Genomic DNA, 14863 nt, shown 5'->3' with positions numbered 1-14863 from the left:
AAGTCTTGAATTGCATTATCCAATGATCCAGTTTTTAATAAATATTATTATTAAAAATTGGATCATTGGATAATGCAATTCAAGACTTTTTATTGGCTCAGCCATTATGGTATATGAGCCAATACACCATAATCTAATATCTGTACATTGTAACATCCGGTTTCTTCTTACAAAATAAAGTCGAGAAGATGTGTCTAATATCTTGGGGGCGTTTTTTTAATAAAACAATTATTCCCCTCGCGCTTGTTGGATATGAGATGAATATGGCCAACTCGGCGCTATGCGCCTCGTTGGCTATGTATCATCTCATATTCAACGCGCGCTCGTGGAATAATTGTTAAATAGCCAGGAAAACATCATGGGTACATGCCCAACATAAAATAAACCTATCAAAAATATATACATAAAGACACATTTTTAATTTAAGAAAAGAGACATTATTTACATAATTAAAAAAAATAACTGGATTTTTTAATTATTTCACAAATAAGCCTCACAAATTATAAAAATTTTTATCTTGGTAAACTTGTCTACCATATTTCAGCCACTTGCACTGTCAATTTTGGCATGAAAGTTTAGCAAGTCGCATGCCTTTTCAACAGCATCCAAAATTGCTCGGTCCTTTTCAGGGAGCCAACCAATTTGTTGTTCTCCTGCGCATGCCTCAGTTAGACAAAACCGACACTCCAATACCATACTGAGAACCATAAGCTAAGGTCTCTCTCCACAGTTGATCGGATCAGCAGGACCTTACACGCATTCAAGTTTTATTTTTAGCCTGGTGGCAGTATTACAGCTTTAAAAGCATACATTGTTACCTCACAACTGTCCAGAAACTAACGAGTCACGACGAAATTCTCCAAGCTGATAACTGGCTCTAAAAGTCTCCGCTATTTTAATTCTCCCAACAACCTTTGCGCCGCTAACTAGTTTCCATGCTTCGAAGTTAGGAGCGGGATAACAGTATTGGTTTCTCAAGTACGCCCATTTCATTGAAGCGGTTGCCCAGTTAAACTTTCAGAGTAAATTTTTTAAAGATTTTGCTAATTTTTCTTTTACAAATGAATTAATTATTTCTCTGTACACTTTTAAGCAGGCTCGCGAGCGTGTTGTTCTCACGTGCACTTTGGTCACACGACAAAACTTAGCCACGTGATCAAATATTTCTGGCGGCCATGTTTGACGTATAAGGTTTTTCTTGGCTTAGAAATGGTTTATGTAAGTTTATCATCAAACTGACGAAGGTAAAATGTACAAAAAGACTATCAAAATCTCAAGATGCATAAATATTTACACCTTTAGTAGATTCGTCAAGCTACAAAGTTCAAATGTTTTCATTTGGTCGAATACCATGTTGGAAGTAACTAGTACAAATTAATGGGTTTATGCTGGAGAAATGGCCCACTTTTGTCATTCTTTTACTCTGGCTAAGTTAAGTGTATAAAACTTAGTTTCAGTTAAGTTAAGTTGACTTTTGATAATGTTATTTATACTGCTCAAGGTATGAGTGAGAGGCAAGAATTGAGCCTTTCTCCAGAATACCTTTCTATCGTTTTATCTTGATGACCTCATACTGTAGGTTTTGTGTGATTCAATATTTATTATATCCTGATGATAATACACAGTGTCAACCCTTTTATCAACTCTTTCATCATGAAATACAAGACAGAAATTTTGTTGACTTGTGAATCCTACTCTGACTAGATTATATTGTAGCTGATGGTATAAATGGTTTTAAATTTTTTGTAATAATTATTAGTCTTTTTAAAATACTCTCTTAAAAACTTATGGCTTTTAATTACTTATAACTATTGTAGATACACGTACATTTCTGTAATGAGTCTTTTTCTTAGACTCATCAAAGTCACGTGTCCAAGTTACTCATTCATTCATTGAAACATATAGCTGTTTTAGTAAGAAAATGAAAGAGCACACATTGTCATATTCCGACATCAGTATTGTCTACATGTAGGAATTACCCATGCCAGCATAGGGGCTAGACAGGTGGAGCACTATTTTCACATGGAGTTTCTATGTATATAGAAGCCATTACCCACCTCACAATAACAATAATTAAACTCATAGTCCATTACAGGATTACCTCCCCCTTGCCAACCAGTACGCATATTTACACCTGGAATAGGTGAGGCACTTTGAGCTTACAGTATCTTACCCGAGAGCATAATGCAATGCTCCAACACTAGACACCAAAACTGGACTAATGTCGAGTCCAGTGCACTAACCATTCAGCCACCATGCCTCTTCCTCTGATCCTTATGATTAAAGTGGGGTGAATGGGGTCAATTGGGATTAGGGTGGAACCCTTATAACATCGCGTAACCAATAGTGACTTGAGGCAACTTAATGCGACTTTACGCGACTTAAGACGACTTAAGGCGACTTTGGGCGGCTTAAGGCGACCTAAGGCAACTTACGGAAACTTAAGGCAACTTAAGGTCCCAGAGTAGGCCTTACTAAACGAGAGCGAATGAAAATACTTTGAAATGGCGACTTAAGGCGACTTAAGGCAACTTACGGCAACTTACGGCGACTTTAAGGCGAATTTAGGCGACTTAAGGCGACTTATGGCAACTTACGGCAACTTAAGGCAACTTAAGGTCCCAGAGTAGACCTTACTAAACGAGAGCGAATGAAAATACTTTGACTAAGCTCCAATCTTTTCAGTTAGGCTGTTCTTAGCACAGTTAGCAATAATCCTTCGTCGAAGTATTATTTATATTTTATTAGTTACTCAGGATCGCGGTTAATCCAGTTTTGATCTTATCGGTATAACGATAAACGGATTGACTCGAAATTGAGTTTCTTAAAAGGCACGGGGGTGTCATCTTGGGCCGAAACTGAATTGCCGCAAATGATCACTGTTTCACCAGTGATGGTTGTTCCGGCTTATTTTTCTTTATCTCTTTGAGAGCTATAATTATGATTAACGTCATGTTTGAAGTTAGTTTAATTGTTCTTTTAATTTAGCATTTAGTTTATTATCTGGTACTGAGAGGAACTTGAAGGCAAGTTGAATTGGTAAAGTGAAGGCCTCATTCAAACGAGGCCATGTATTTTATCGTTATGAGCCAGGAAATTGTTTGTAGATAGACATTTCCTAAATTAAATAATGTAGATTTAATGATAATGGGGGTCTATTTTCAAAGGTACTTAGATTATGAATAGCGATTCAATTTTGTTGTCTTGAAAGGTTGACAAAATGGAACAATTAAATTTCAGATATATTTAAGTTCACCCAGCAACCAGGTGAACAATCAGGCATGCTTTAATGCTACTCTGGTTCAAAGATTTCATGAATGTAACCGAAATTACAATTAATCTTCTCAACGAGTCGATGAATTGTAATTTCGGTTAAATCTTTAAACCAGAGTAGAATCAAAAAATGTCAGTTTAATACAAACATCACTTCAACAAGCTTCCATAAGCAACTGAAGAGAAGACAAAGAATTTGATTAATAAGAGGGATTTCATTCTTTGAGTTGATCATAATTCAGACGTTTAAGTCTTGCAAAATTATTTGCTGTTGATTTCGAAGGGGCCGAACTTGTTGCAAAAGATGGAGTTTGTAGATAGAGCATGACCTCATATTTGTGTTATGCAAGAAGCCTTTTATCATAATTAATCTTGCCTTTTTTTTATCGAATATTTTGCATATGATTCGATGTTGGTTTAGCATGATTTCGGATATTATAGATATGAAGGAAACGCGAGAATTATTTCCTACATTATGAAGTAAAACTAACGTCAATTAGACTAAGTAATTATTTATTAAAGCAAATCTGATTGACGATACTTTCTATATTTTTTGGTTGATATATGTTGTTTGTCCAAAGAACTGACTCTTAAGACTGCCTTTTTTTTATTCTCTCTCTAACTTCCTTGCAATATCAAAAAGGATTCGTGAACAGTGGGGGAGGACGTCTAATTTAAGCCTATTGATTCATTCTTTGTACTCATTTCAGTTTGAATAAAAAGCGAACTCTGTAAGTTCAGTCAAGGCAGCTGAACATTAACTCGACTCTCTGCCTTCAGTTTTCGATAGTTTCGGAGGAAGTAACGGTGTATCCAAGAGACAAAACTTAATCAATCATTCTTTTCTAATCGATAAACGATATTTCGCTAACGCGACTCGGTGAAATCATGGTGGAAAGTAAGCCTAAACGCAAAGCAAGTCGTCACTAGCTAAAAAGGCGTCAAATAAGAGGCACTTTACGACCATTTTCAGAAAGGTGTAGCGCCGACTCTTCCTCTAAAGTTTCTACGGATAAAGATAGCTTTTCACGGGTCACGGATAATAATTATATCATTTGTACAAAACTACGTTCATTCTGATTCAGGCATAAATACTTCACATAAGAAACAAATGCTGACATAGTGTACTAGAGCGAATGAAAATACTTCGCTGTGTTCCATTCTTATAAATTCCAGGATAACTTTGTACTAAAACTAGATAAAAAAAAAACTAAAATGGAGATATTTGAAGTAATGCTGAGTTGAAAACCATTGCATTGTAATGAGCGAGAGTTAACTGGACGACAAGCCATTTATATATGGTCACTAAAAATTCATGCTGTAAAAATTATTTGAAACGTGCCTCCAAATAGTTATGTTATTTTTTTTAGACATGTCAGATAACAATACAAAACAAGTTTATTGTGTTCTACGCCTAACTCTTTAGTTGTAACATTACATAATGGCATGACACACCAGCTAATTTACAAGTATTCCGCATAGATTAAAATTGTATTTAAAAGTAGGTACTATAACACACGACTAAAGATTTTAGAATTTTGAAAAGCATAAGTCAGGATCATAAATACAATGCATATGAGGAAAATTTGAATTTAATCGGCACGTGTATTGCTCAAACGAATTTATTCATCGAAGATAATCAATTCTCATCGCAAACAATGGAATCATAATTCTGAGTTCATGAGAGACCGGTAAAAGTACGTCTTTTTCCAGTCCTGCTAGAATTCCCAGACTAGCGGTCATGTGAAAACAAGATATGTAATCGTGCTGTAACACCTAGATAATATTTCAATCGTGAGATTAATTAATTTCTAATCTGTAAGATCTAATAAGGCTATCAAGCACTGAAGAAAAAACAAGAATAGAAACGTGTGGTACGCTCTTTGTTTTGTTGGGGTTTCTTACATGGGGAAGAAAGTTTCTTAATTCTAGTAAAACTACCTTCAGTTACAGCACACTCTCTACACAGATGATTCAAGCCAGCAAGTGTATTTTGATGTTAGGTCATTAAAATTCATCAAATAGATCGACATTATTCTCTGGTCATTGAAGGATAATGTCAGTCTTCTCGAAAAAAAAATGGAGTATCTACCCAATATTGACTCTGGTAATTTCTATTACATATCGAATTATTATATAATTATTTACAAAGGTTAACTCACGTTATGCATATTGGTAATATAACTACATAGAAATCTTTAAATCTCCTTATTGGCAATTAAATGCAAGCTGTTCTACTGAACTGAACGTTATTAGACCACTAGAATTTACCGAACAGGCTAGAAAAATGCTAAATTGTACTTTCTGGTTCGGTGAACAACGTAACTTAGCCTATGGAGGACGGCATTACGACAAACAAAAACGTCTGGCTCCTTGGTCTACTTAGGATTTATAATTGCCTGATATATGAAACATTTTATACTTCTAGAATTCCATTTAAATCATCCATCACCTTCGATTGCTTTGTTCCTGAGCACTGACTGGTATATTTACAATGTGTTGGAGTCATCGTTTCTCGTGATTTTATTGGTTGATTCTGTGAAAGTGATCTGGCATTTAAATGATTTCGTGCATAATATTTAGCTTATAAATAATCTTTCAGGTCACTCACTTAGCTGAAGTAAATAAAATATTTTAGTATATACTAAAATAATGTATAGCGTTGAAGGCGCGCTCTGATTGGCTAGTCAAACTCCGAATATCCTTTGCTATTTACCTCCGAGCAACTCGGAGGCGACCCGGTTTGCATCCGTAACAAGCGAAGAAATCACTCAAATTAACGACGGTGGTGTATATTACCTCACTGTTTTAGTATATACTAAAACAACTATTCACCTCAGTGTCGGTGGTTAGCGGTGGATATTTACCTCGCCGCTTCACGGCTCGGTAAATAGCCACCACTAACCACCGAGACTGAGGTAAATAGTTGTTAATCAGATGCCCACTGACAGTCTGTTCGTCCCCTACTAAGGCTTCCCAGTGAGATGATGTGTGATGTTATTGTCTGAGCCGATGGTGAGCAAGTTTTGAAAACTTTTCGGTATATTCTCAACAAAGTCACTTTTTGACACCATTTCAAGCATGCTCAGGAGAACTTAAAAGACTATTCAACATTTTGGTATATGCGCGTATCTTTGTTTGAATTGACCATTTCCTGCAAAAATAGTGAGAGATATACTATATTGAATGTTTACCACAGCATTTAAGAAATAAAAGCACTACAATTTAATGATCTGTATATCGTACTTCACTCTTCAATCTAATCATGCTTTATAAATGGATCAGCAAGATACGAGATATTTTTCTGAGTCAATGTTAAAGGGTTGCACTACGAGGTCGATCGCCCTCAGGTCTCTGCCAAAGCTAGTTATCTAACTAAAATAGGAAATCCGTAGACACCAGAAATATTATGGTATAATTAATAACTTTGAGATTTTAAATACTTTTCGACAAACCATAAAAGACCCTTAACCGATGCAGTTTCAAGTTTAGTTATCTCACGTCTAATTTACTTAGTGTCTTTCTTACACCCCGGTGATATATGAGGAACATTTATAATGTCCATCTCGTTTTTCGGAGTTTGATAAATCTAGATTTAATCTCAGAATAAAATCAATTTGAAGGGTACAAAGCATGAACGTCTGTGCATGTCTTGCCAGCATTATTCTCCTCGCTAAAATCAGCCAAGTCTTGTCCATACCATACTTGGAACTGCTGTCCGACCGATACGACCAGTGGGGTGGGGAGCAGGTTGAACACAAGCGTGGGAGAGTTCACATCAGTATCGCTGAGTTGGTAAAGATACTGTTCGTTGCTTTTCACGAACTCAGCAAGTGGAAGAACACTTTTGTTGCTGTAAGTTATCACCGTCATTAAGTTATCGTTGCCGTAAATTTGCAATGAGCATCCCCACTTTGTTCGATTAAAGTTTCCGTAGTAGCATGTCACGGAGCCATTTATGTGTACAAGTTTAAATGTGAAGATTTTACCAGCTTCCCGGATTCCAAAGGATCCGTAGTCGTCATTTCTTGTCCCAAAACAGACAGGACTGATGTTAATCTTTTTCCAGTTGTCTGGTAAGCAAAATTGATAGGTTATAAAAATTGTGTTAGGTGGTAAGATCCAAAAAAAGTCCTCTTAAAATTGAAAAACTTTTCTATAACAATTAAAACAGAATATTCCATTTTCTCCGGAAGGGACTTTTTGACAAATATCAGTGGGCGTGAAAGGTGTCATAATTGCATTTTTTGTGACCAGATGAACGCCTCTTTCACTATAACGAGAAAGGTAAGGCACGACTAAGGAAGGAAAGGTGAGGTAAGGTAAACTATGACCTGAGGATACGTACGTTACCTAAATAAGTTCTAGTATTTAGTTAGAGATAGGATATACCTGAGCAAAAGTGCCGTCCGTCTCCAAGGTGTCCAGACTTACAACTGCAGTCAAATGATCCAGCGATGTTTGCACAATCGGCAGCGAAGTGACACTCATGGCTGCCATCTTTACACTCATCGATATCTTAAAAGAATGTAGACGAAAAGAAAAAAGGTAAGACTCAAGGCACTCTTTAGGCAAGCTACGAAGAAGATAGGAACAATCATGTTTCTCCAATGTGCATTCGTCAACATCTAAGATTGATTAAGCTCATTTATCACCCACATTTTTTCACTCAAGTTTTTTACCATCGCTTCTTGATCATGATTTTTTTTTTTCAATGTTTATCCGGTCGAAACGTATTTCACCCTTTCGAAACTTCAGTCCCCTTTCAAACGCAGGCTTAGGATCATCTGCCTGAGTCTGGGAGTCAATAGTTTCTCAGTGGAACAGCCATTGCGGTGACGCACCAGTTTTGATAATTAGGGTATTACATCAGGGTAACTAAATGGAACTGCATTGCCCTTACCATGAGGAAAGCTTGGATAAACTCACCTGACAGGACAAAGTTTTGAATCATCACGGGGCCAGGAGAAGAATCAAATCCATGCCAATTCAGAAGAAATAATAATCATGAAGACATAGACATTTCTTGAAATGAATTAAAATGTATGGCAAAAAGTCGAGTTCGCAGGGAAGCTATCGTTAGTGGCCCCATACTCGGATAATTGGGAAAAGGAATAATCTAAGGAAAGCGAAGCCAGCTCTTCATCAATCAAACCTGTACAAATGAGCCCATTTCCAGTGTATCCATGTTTGCACGTACATGTGAAAGAGCCATAAGTGTTTGCACAGTGCGTATTTACGTCACAAGGCAAATTATTACCATTGCACTCGTCGATATCTGGAAGAGAGCAAAACGAGCTTTACGTGCATGTTTGATGAAAAGCATTTAACTCCTTATCAATAACAGAGTTTTTTCATCGAGGTTTTTTGACAATCTCTGGCAGCTGACCAGCGGATAATACATGTACTGACCTTTTTTTTCGATATGTAAGACCAACTGTCAAAACCATTGTTGCTATTCTACATGTGTGTGCCTGTTGTTCTTTCGTCGCTACTGTCTCTTTTATTGTTTAAAATTCTCACCTTGGCAAGTTCCTCTATCGCCGTTAAATCCAGGTTTACATGAGCACTTACTCCCAAATTATCGACACATCTGTGCTCTACGGAACAATTGTATTTTCCCGATGTGCATTCATCAACATTTACACAAAATTTAAGAATAAAACAATCATAGGTTAAGAACCCTCCTTGATGAGATATTTCGTCCAAATCTATAAAAGTGGCCTTATAAATTTTTCTTCTTTCATGTTCGCTCCTTTGCCTGCCTGCTCTCTCTCCTTCTACCCATCTTTTAAGTCAAAATAATTTTGCCTGTTATCTGAGCTCATCATTTTATCGTGAGAAATTTTCTTTATCACCTGTCTCGCACTGAACTCCTTGATATCCAGCAGGACATAGGCAGCGGTACCCATGGTCACCAAATCCCGCTTGACATGTGGCGTGATTAGCACACGGATTGCTCTCACAAGGATTCTGAAAAGGTAAGAATAAAATGGACCAATGTATAGAACAAATTAATAAAAAAAATAATCAATTAATAAATGATTGATGGAATAGATAAATAACACTTTATCAGAGTTTTCTTATTAATTCTTAAATTTAAAACTGAATGATGTCAGGTACTTACAAAAATCTCTCTGTATAAAAATCCGTTTTTGTCTTCGAAGGAATCGGAGACTTGTAAGTGAGTCATGCTATTAAGCTCGCATGTGAATGTCCCACCTCCCCGCGGACCGTAGTTGTAAGACACGCAGTGTGGTTCAAGATAGCATCTCAACTCACAGATATCCTTGTCTTGCACTTGGTCTGTCCTAATAACGTAATTTTTTAAGATCTTGTTTTTTGTTCCTTCTTTGAATTCAATCACTCGACAATCATCTGAGGGAGGAAGAAGGAATAAAGAAGGCAATGAAAAATATAATCTGCAGGCTATGCCCTTCGTTCTTCAAAGGCAGAACAGGTGGCAAGCTTTTTCATATTTATAGGCAACTGAGTCATTCAGTCAATTCGCCTTCAACGTGAAAGCCTTTTCTAGTCAGTCAATTACCTTTTCACAAAAGTTTATTTCTTCGGACCTTTTTTCCTTTACGAGAAATAGTCGAAGCTAATGCTCTATCACTCACGATAGGTGGGGGCTGATATCAAACAATTACAGTGTAGAAGATAAATAATTTAGTCTAGGGGAAAGTCATACTAAAAAATGCTAAATAGGTAAATGCTGTCGAAATATTACGATCCTGAATCGGTTGTGGTACCCAAGGCAACCAACAATTATTCCTTTCTTCTTCTGTTTTTAACATTCCGTTTCTGTGGTAGATAAACTCTGGGAGGTGATTTCTCATCGCACACGGCATAACCGGATGGAGGGCTGACTTTGACATACCCTTAACAACGTAAATTCTTAGGAGCCGTACCTCCCATGCTATTTGCTCCACACTGGTTATTTAGAGAAACACAATCCGGACTGGTAAAGAGAGCGAAGAGTATGAAACATTCCATTTCCTGTAGCATTTTTCCTGTTTAAAACAATGAAAAATATTAAGGAAATTTTACTGAATCTTAGGAAGTAAGGCGAATTTCTTCACACGCAGTGGTGTACTGTTTCGTTGAAAAAAAAACTTATCTTATGAAAAATATATCTGGCTACCTTCGTCGTCCCATTTTTCAATCTTCAGCAGCCTGGCCTAATTTTATTTTAGTTATCTTGAATGACATTTGTGCGTCACTAACCGGGAATAAATGGATGTATTTTTCCACTTTCGGTTGTTTGATCGTTTTCTTGCCTAATGCACACTACGAACTGAACATCTCAATTTAAATTCATCCTCCATAAAACCGTTAACAGAACTATCCTTACCTTTCAAGAGGTAATTCACTTTAAAATATTTGGGGTGTTCTTTGTTGTGCGGTTGTTCGATTTTGTTATCACTCGTATATTTGCTAACCGAATTGGACTGTACTCTCCCACCATTACCATAACTCATCTGTTGACGCACATCAGCTATGGTTAAACAGCGAGCGAGTAATTAAAAAACAAAGGAGGACCCACGTACGAAGAGAGAAAAAAAATCTCCCTGGCAACAAATGTACCTAAATTCCTTTCCTGTGGCTTGTATATTGTTGCTTGACAGTTTGAGTCGCTGCTTGATGGTAAACTTAGGGAACAGAACTTAGCGTTTTATTATTATTATTATTATAATTGCGAAAGAGTGAATACGGCAGGTGAGTGTCAATTTAGAGCAAGGCTGTGAAACTTTGCCAACGTAGAGTACTTTGGTCTTCCGCTGCGAGTTCGAATTTCCCTCACGACTTATAAGAATAATAAAAAGAAAAAAATTAGAAAAAAATCCTTTCTCACCTTCTCAGAGGAAATATATTTCTCTTGTGAAAGGTACACCTTCGAAGGGATGTATCATTTCATTCATTCTTTTTTTTTTTTTTCAACGTTCAACAGCTATCATTATTAAGCAAACATGAAGTTATTAGAAAAGTATTATTTCTTGTTTAATACAAACATCACTTCAACAAGCTTCCATAAGCAAGTGAAGAGAAGAGAAAGAATTTGATTGAATAAGAAATATTTCATTCTTTGAGTTGATCATAATTCAGACGTTTAAGTCTTGCACAATTATTTGCTGTTGATTTTGAAGGGAGCGAAATTGTGCAAAATATGGAGTTTGTAGATAGAGCATGACATCATATTTGTGTGATGCAAGAAGACTTTTAACATAATTACTCTTGCCTTTCTTTATCGAATATTTTGCACAGGATTCGATGTTGGTTTAGCATGATTTTGGGTTTCATAGATATGAAGGAAACGCGAGAATTGTTCCCTACATTATGAAGTAAAACTAACGTCAATTATACAAAGTAATTATTTATTAATTAAAGCAAATCTGCTTGATGATACTTTCTATATTTTTTGGTTGATATATATTGTTTGTTCTAAGAACTGACTCTTAAGACTGCCTTCTTTTTATTCTCTCTCTCACTTTCTTGCAATATTAAAAAGGATTCGCGTACAGTGTGAGAGGACTTCTAATTTAAGCCTATTGATTCATTCTTTGTACTCATTTCAATTTGACTAAAAACCGAACTCTGAAAGTTCAGTCAAGGCAGCTGAAGATTAACTCGACCCTCTGCCTTCAGTTTTCGATATCTTTAGAGGAAGTAACGGTGTATCCAATAGACAAAACTTAATCAATCATCTTTTTCTAATCGATAAACGATATTTCGCTGACGCGACTCGGTGAAAAGTAAGCCTAAAAGCAAAGCTAGTCGTCATCAGCTGTAACTGAGGTACGCATTAGCCAAAAAGGTGTCAAATAATAGGAACTTTACAACCATTTTCAGAAAGGTGTGGTGCTGATTCTTCCTCTAAAATTTCTACGCATAAAGATAGCTTTTCACGGGTCACGGATAATAATTATATCATTTGTATAAAACTACGTTCAGTCTGATTCGGGCATAAATACTTCACGTAAGAAACAAATGATGACATACTGTACGAGAGCGAATGAAAATCCTTCGCCGTGTTCCATTCTTATAGATTCCAAGATAAGTTTGTGCTAAAACTAGATTAAAAAAAAACTAAAATAGAGATATTTGAAATAATGCTGAGTTGAAAACCATTGCTTTGTAATGAGCAGAAGGCGATGGGTTTGGCGAGAGTTAACTGGACGACAAGCCATTTAAATATGGTCACTAGAAATTCATGCTGTAAAAATTATTTGAAACGTGCTTCCAAATAGTTCTGTTATTTGTTTTATACATGTCATATAACGATACAAAACAAGTTTATTGTGTGATACGCCTAACTCTTTAGTTGTAACAATACATAATGGCATGACACACCAGCTAATTTACAAGTATTCCGCATAAATTAAAGTGCATATGACAAGTTTTTTTTTTCGACAGATTCTAGTTGCTTATATCGTCTTTAATATACTTGAGGAATTTGGGAGCAATCCGGTAATTATAAGTACTGAATTTTTCCATTTGAATCGCTGTCACCGCTTGAAATTTTTTTACCGCCACTTCGCTCGGCCGGACCACCAAATAACTAACCTCGTGACGTCACATTGTGTGTAACACTACAGCAACGGCGGACTCTAGTCGAAAGCGTAAAGGAGGGAAAAGATGTGTCGCTGGAGCACCAAATAAGACCAGTTGTAGCAATAATTCATACACACCTGGTATAACGATGCATCAGTTCCCTTCTAATCCAGAGATAAGATCGAAATGGGTGAAATTTGTCCAAGTACATAGACCAGAAGACTTCAAGGAACCCGTGAATAAACATGCTTGCTTGTGCTCTGCACACTTCGAAGATTCATGTTTTACCCGAGATCTTACTATTGTTGAAAGCATGAGCGAACAAAACATGCGCCGAGTGTTAATCAAGGGTTCAGTGCCAACGAGAGATACGACAAAAGCTCCAACGACTCCGATTTTAACTCAAAAGGAGAAAAGACATGTAAGATAGTTTTGCACATATAATTCGCATGTTTCAGATGGAAGATGTACTTAATATGGAGGAAGTATATTTGTCTGTAGCATTGGAACAAAGGAGACATTATTACATAAATTAATTTAAGGATAGAGGATTAGATAAAATTTCACTTTAGTGTCCTGGTTGTTCATCTTCAACAGGCTTGTAACCTCTTTTGTGGCTTGAAGGATACTTGTTCCTAACAGCACTAAATACGCAGGCACATAATGGTCTTCGGTTATCCCAACCCATGAAGCCACAAAGCCATCTAATCAACCATCGATACGCAACTGATCTAAGAAATCTACACAGAGAGAAGAAAATGAAACTATTAATTTTCTGAGAAACAAAAGAGTCACAACAAATTGAAATAGACCTTGAGACGGTTTTGGAAGCCATCTTGACGGGTAGGCAAAGCGGTCAGAAATTACAGTGTTTGTATGGGAATCCCATGGCAAAAAACTTTTTACAAAATCAAATTTTACGCAATTCATGAATCGCAACGTTAAAGTACTGAGTAGAAGATTTTATTACACGACTCGGGCAGTCTGAAGGTCAATAACTAAAATCAACCAATCGAAAGGCTCTATTGCCGGTCCAATATTCTCTAAGTATTGGACCGGGCACGGTCCCGAATGGTCCCGAATGATACCGCACTTGTGTCTCTTTGAACTTCAGTCGTATAATAAATCTCTTATTAACCAAGCTTGCTCGGGACCGTACTGGAAGAATATCGGCCCTCGTTTTTTTTTGTACGGCCCTCGCTGCGCTCGGTCCGTACTGTCAAGACCTCGGGCCGATATTCTCCCAGTACGACCCTCGCGCTTGGTTAATAAGATATATGTATTCACCTAGTTTGAAGAATGCAGGTTGGATACAAGATTCTCAGTTAATTTTCCATACATTTGTTTGTAACTTTTCGCAGGGTAGAAGGGGCGGCGCGCAAAAGATTTACAGACAAATGTGTGGAAATTAGAAAAATTAACTGAGCGTCTTGTATCAAACCTACAATCTTCAAACTTCGTGAATAAAATCTTCTACTCGGTGTTTTAACGTTGCGATTCATGAATTGCGTAAAATTTGATTCTGGGAAAAGTTATTTGCCATGGGATTCCCATACAAAACCTGTAATTTCTGACCGCTTTGCCTACCCGTCAAGATGGGTTCTAAAACTTTCAAGGGCTATTATCATTCAACTATATTTTCTGCTGAACTGGTTAAGAAAGCAACTTTTGTTTTAATAACACGTTTTAAGATTATTATCCTGTGATATATGCGATAGATTTGGAGCATACGTAATTTACTGTACTCACTCGTTTTGCGTAGAACCGGTTTGTCGGCGATAGCGTAATAATAGCCCCACTTGCATCAGTACTGTCGGGTTGATCAAGGCTGAGAAATCTTCGTGTTGTGTTATACACTTTATATTCTCTATAGAACCATCAAACACTAATTTACCGATGGCATTTATTACTTCATGACAGCAACGAAACTCCATTGCGTCCTCCAAAGCTTCGCCATGACAGTGTTGACATTTGCACCTATAAACATCGAGAATCGCTTAGAGATCGTTGTAATATACTCCATAAAAACTATGAC

At 36.8% G+C, this 14863-nt stretch overlaps 1 protein-coding gene across 1 annotated transcript; it reads right to left on the bottom strand.

The window, feature by feature from the left end:
• Positions 1 to 5243: 5243 nt before the first annotated feature.
• Positions 5244 to 10757, bottom strand: LOC148730415 (uncharacterized). The gene is made up of 7 exons (XM_088761791.1): positions 10631 to 10757; positions 10188 to 10289; positions 9401 to 9651; positions 9132 to 9246; positions 8429 to 8551; positions 7666 to 7791; positions 5244 to 7346 (listed from the first exon to the last, which is right to left on the bottom strand). The coding sequence occupies exons 1-7, from the start codon at positions 10755 to 10757 to the stop codon at positions 6886 to 6888; spliced, it is 1305 nt and encodes a 434-aa protein (XP_088617917.1). The 3' UTR covers positions 5244 to 6885.
• Between the last annotated feature and the right edge of the window lie 4106 nt (positions 10758 to 14863).

The sequence above is a fragment of the Stylophora pistillata genome, chromosome 5 (assembly GCF_964205215.1).
Source record: "Stylophora pistillata chromosome 5, jaStyPist1.2, whole genome shotgun sequence".
Classification (NCBI taxonomy): Eukaryota; Metazoa; Cnidaria; class Anthozoa; order Scleractinia; family Pocilloporidae; genus Stylophora; species Stylophora pistillata.
Note: the sequence above shows the minus strand (reverse complement) of the source record. Positions and strands in the feature narration are given on the sequence as shown.

Bases quoted from the DNA above. Each gene is read 5' to 3' on its own strand.
- LOC148730415 (XM_088761791.1), bottom strand. From the start codon at position 10,757: ATGAGTTATGGTAATGGTGGGAGAGTACAGTCCAATTCGGTTAGCAAA. The intron at 9,247-9,400 runs GTAAGTACCTGA...TTACCTTTTCAG, and splicing joins TTTTATACAGAGAGATTTTT to AATCCTTGTGAGAGCAATCC. The intron at 7,347-7,665 runs GTATATCCTATC...TTTGCTTACCAG, and splicing joins CGGACGGCACTTTTGCTCAG to ACAACTGGAAAAAGATTAAC.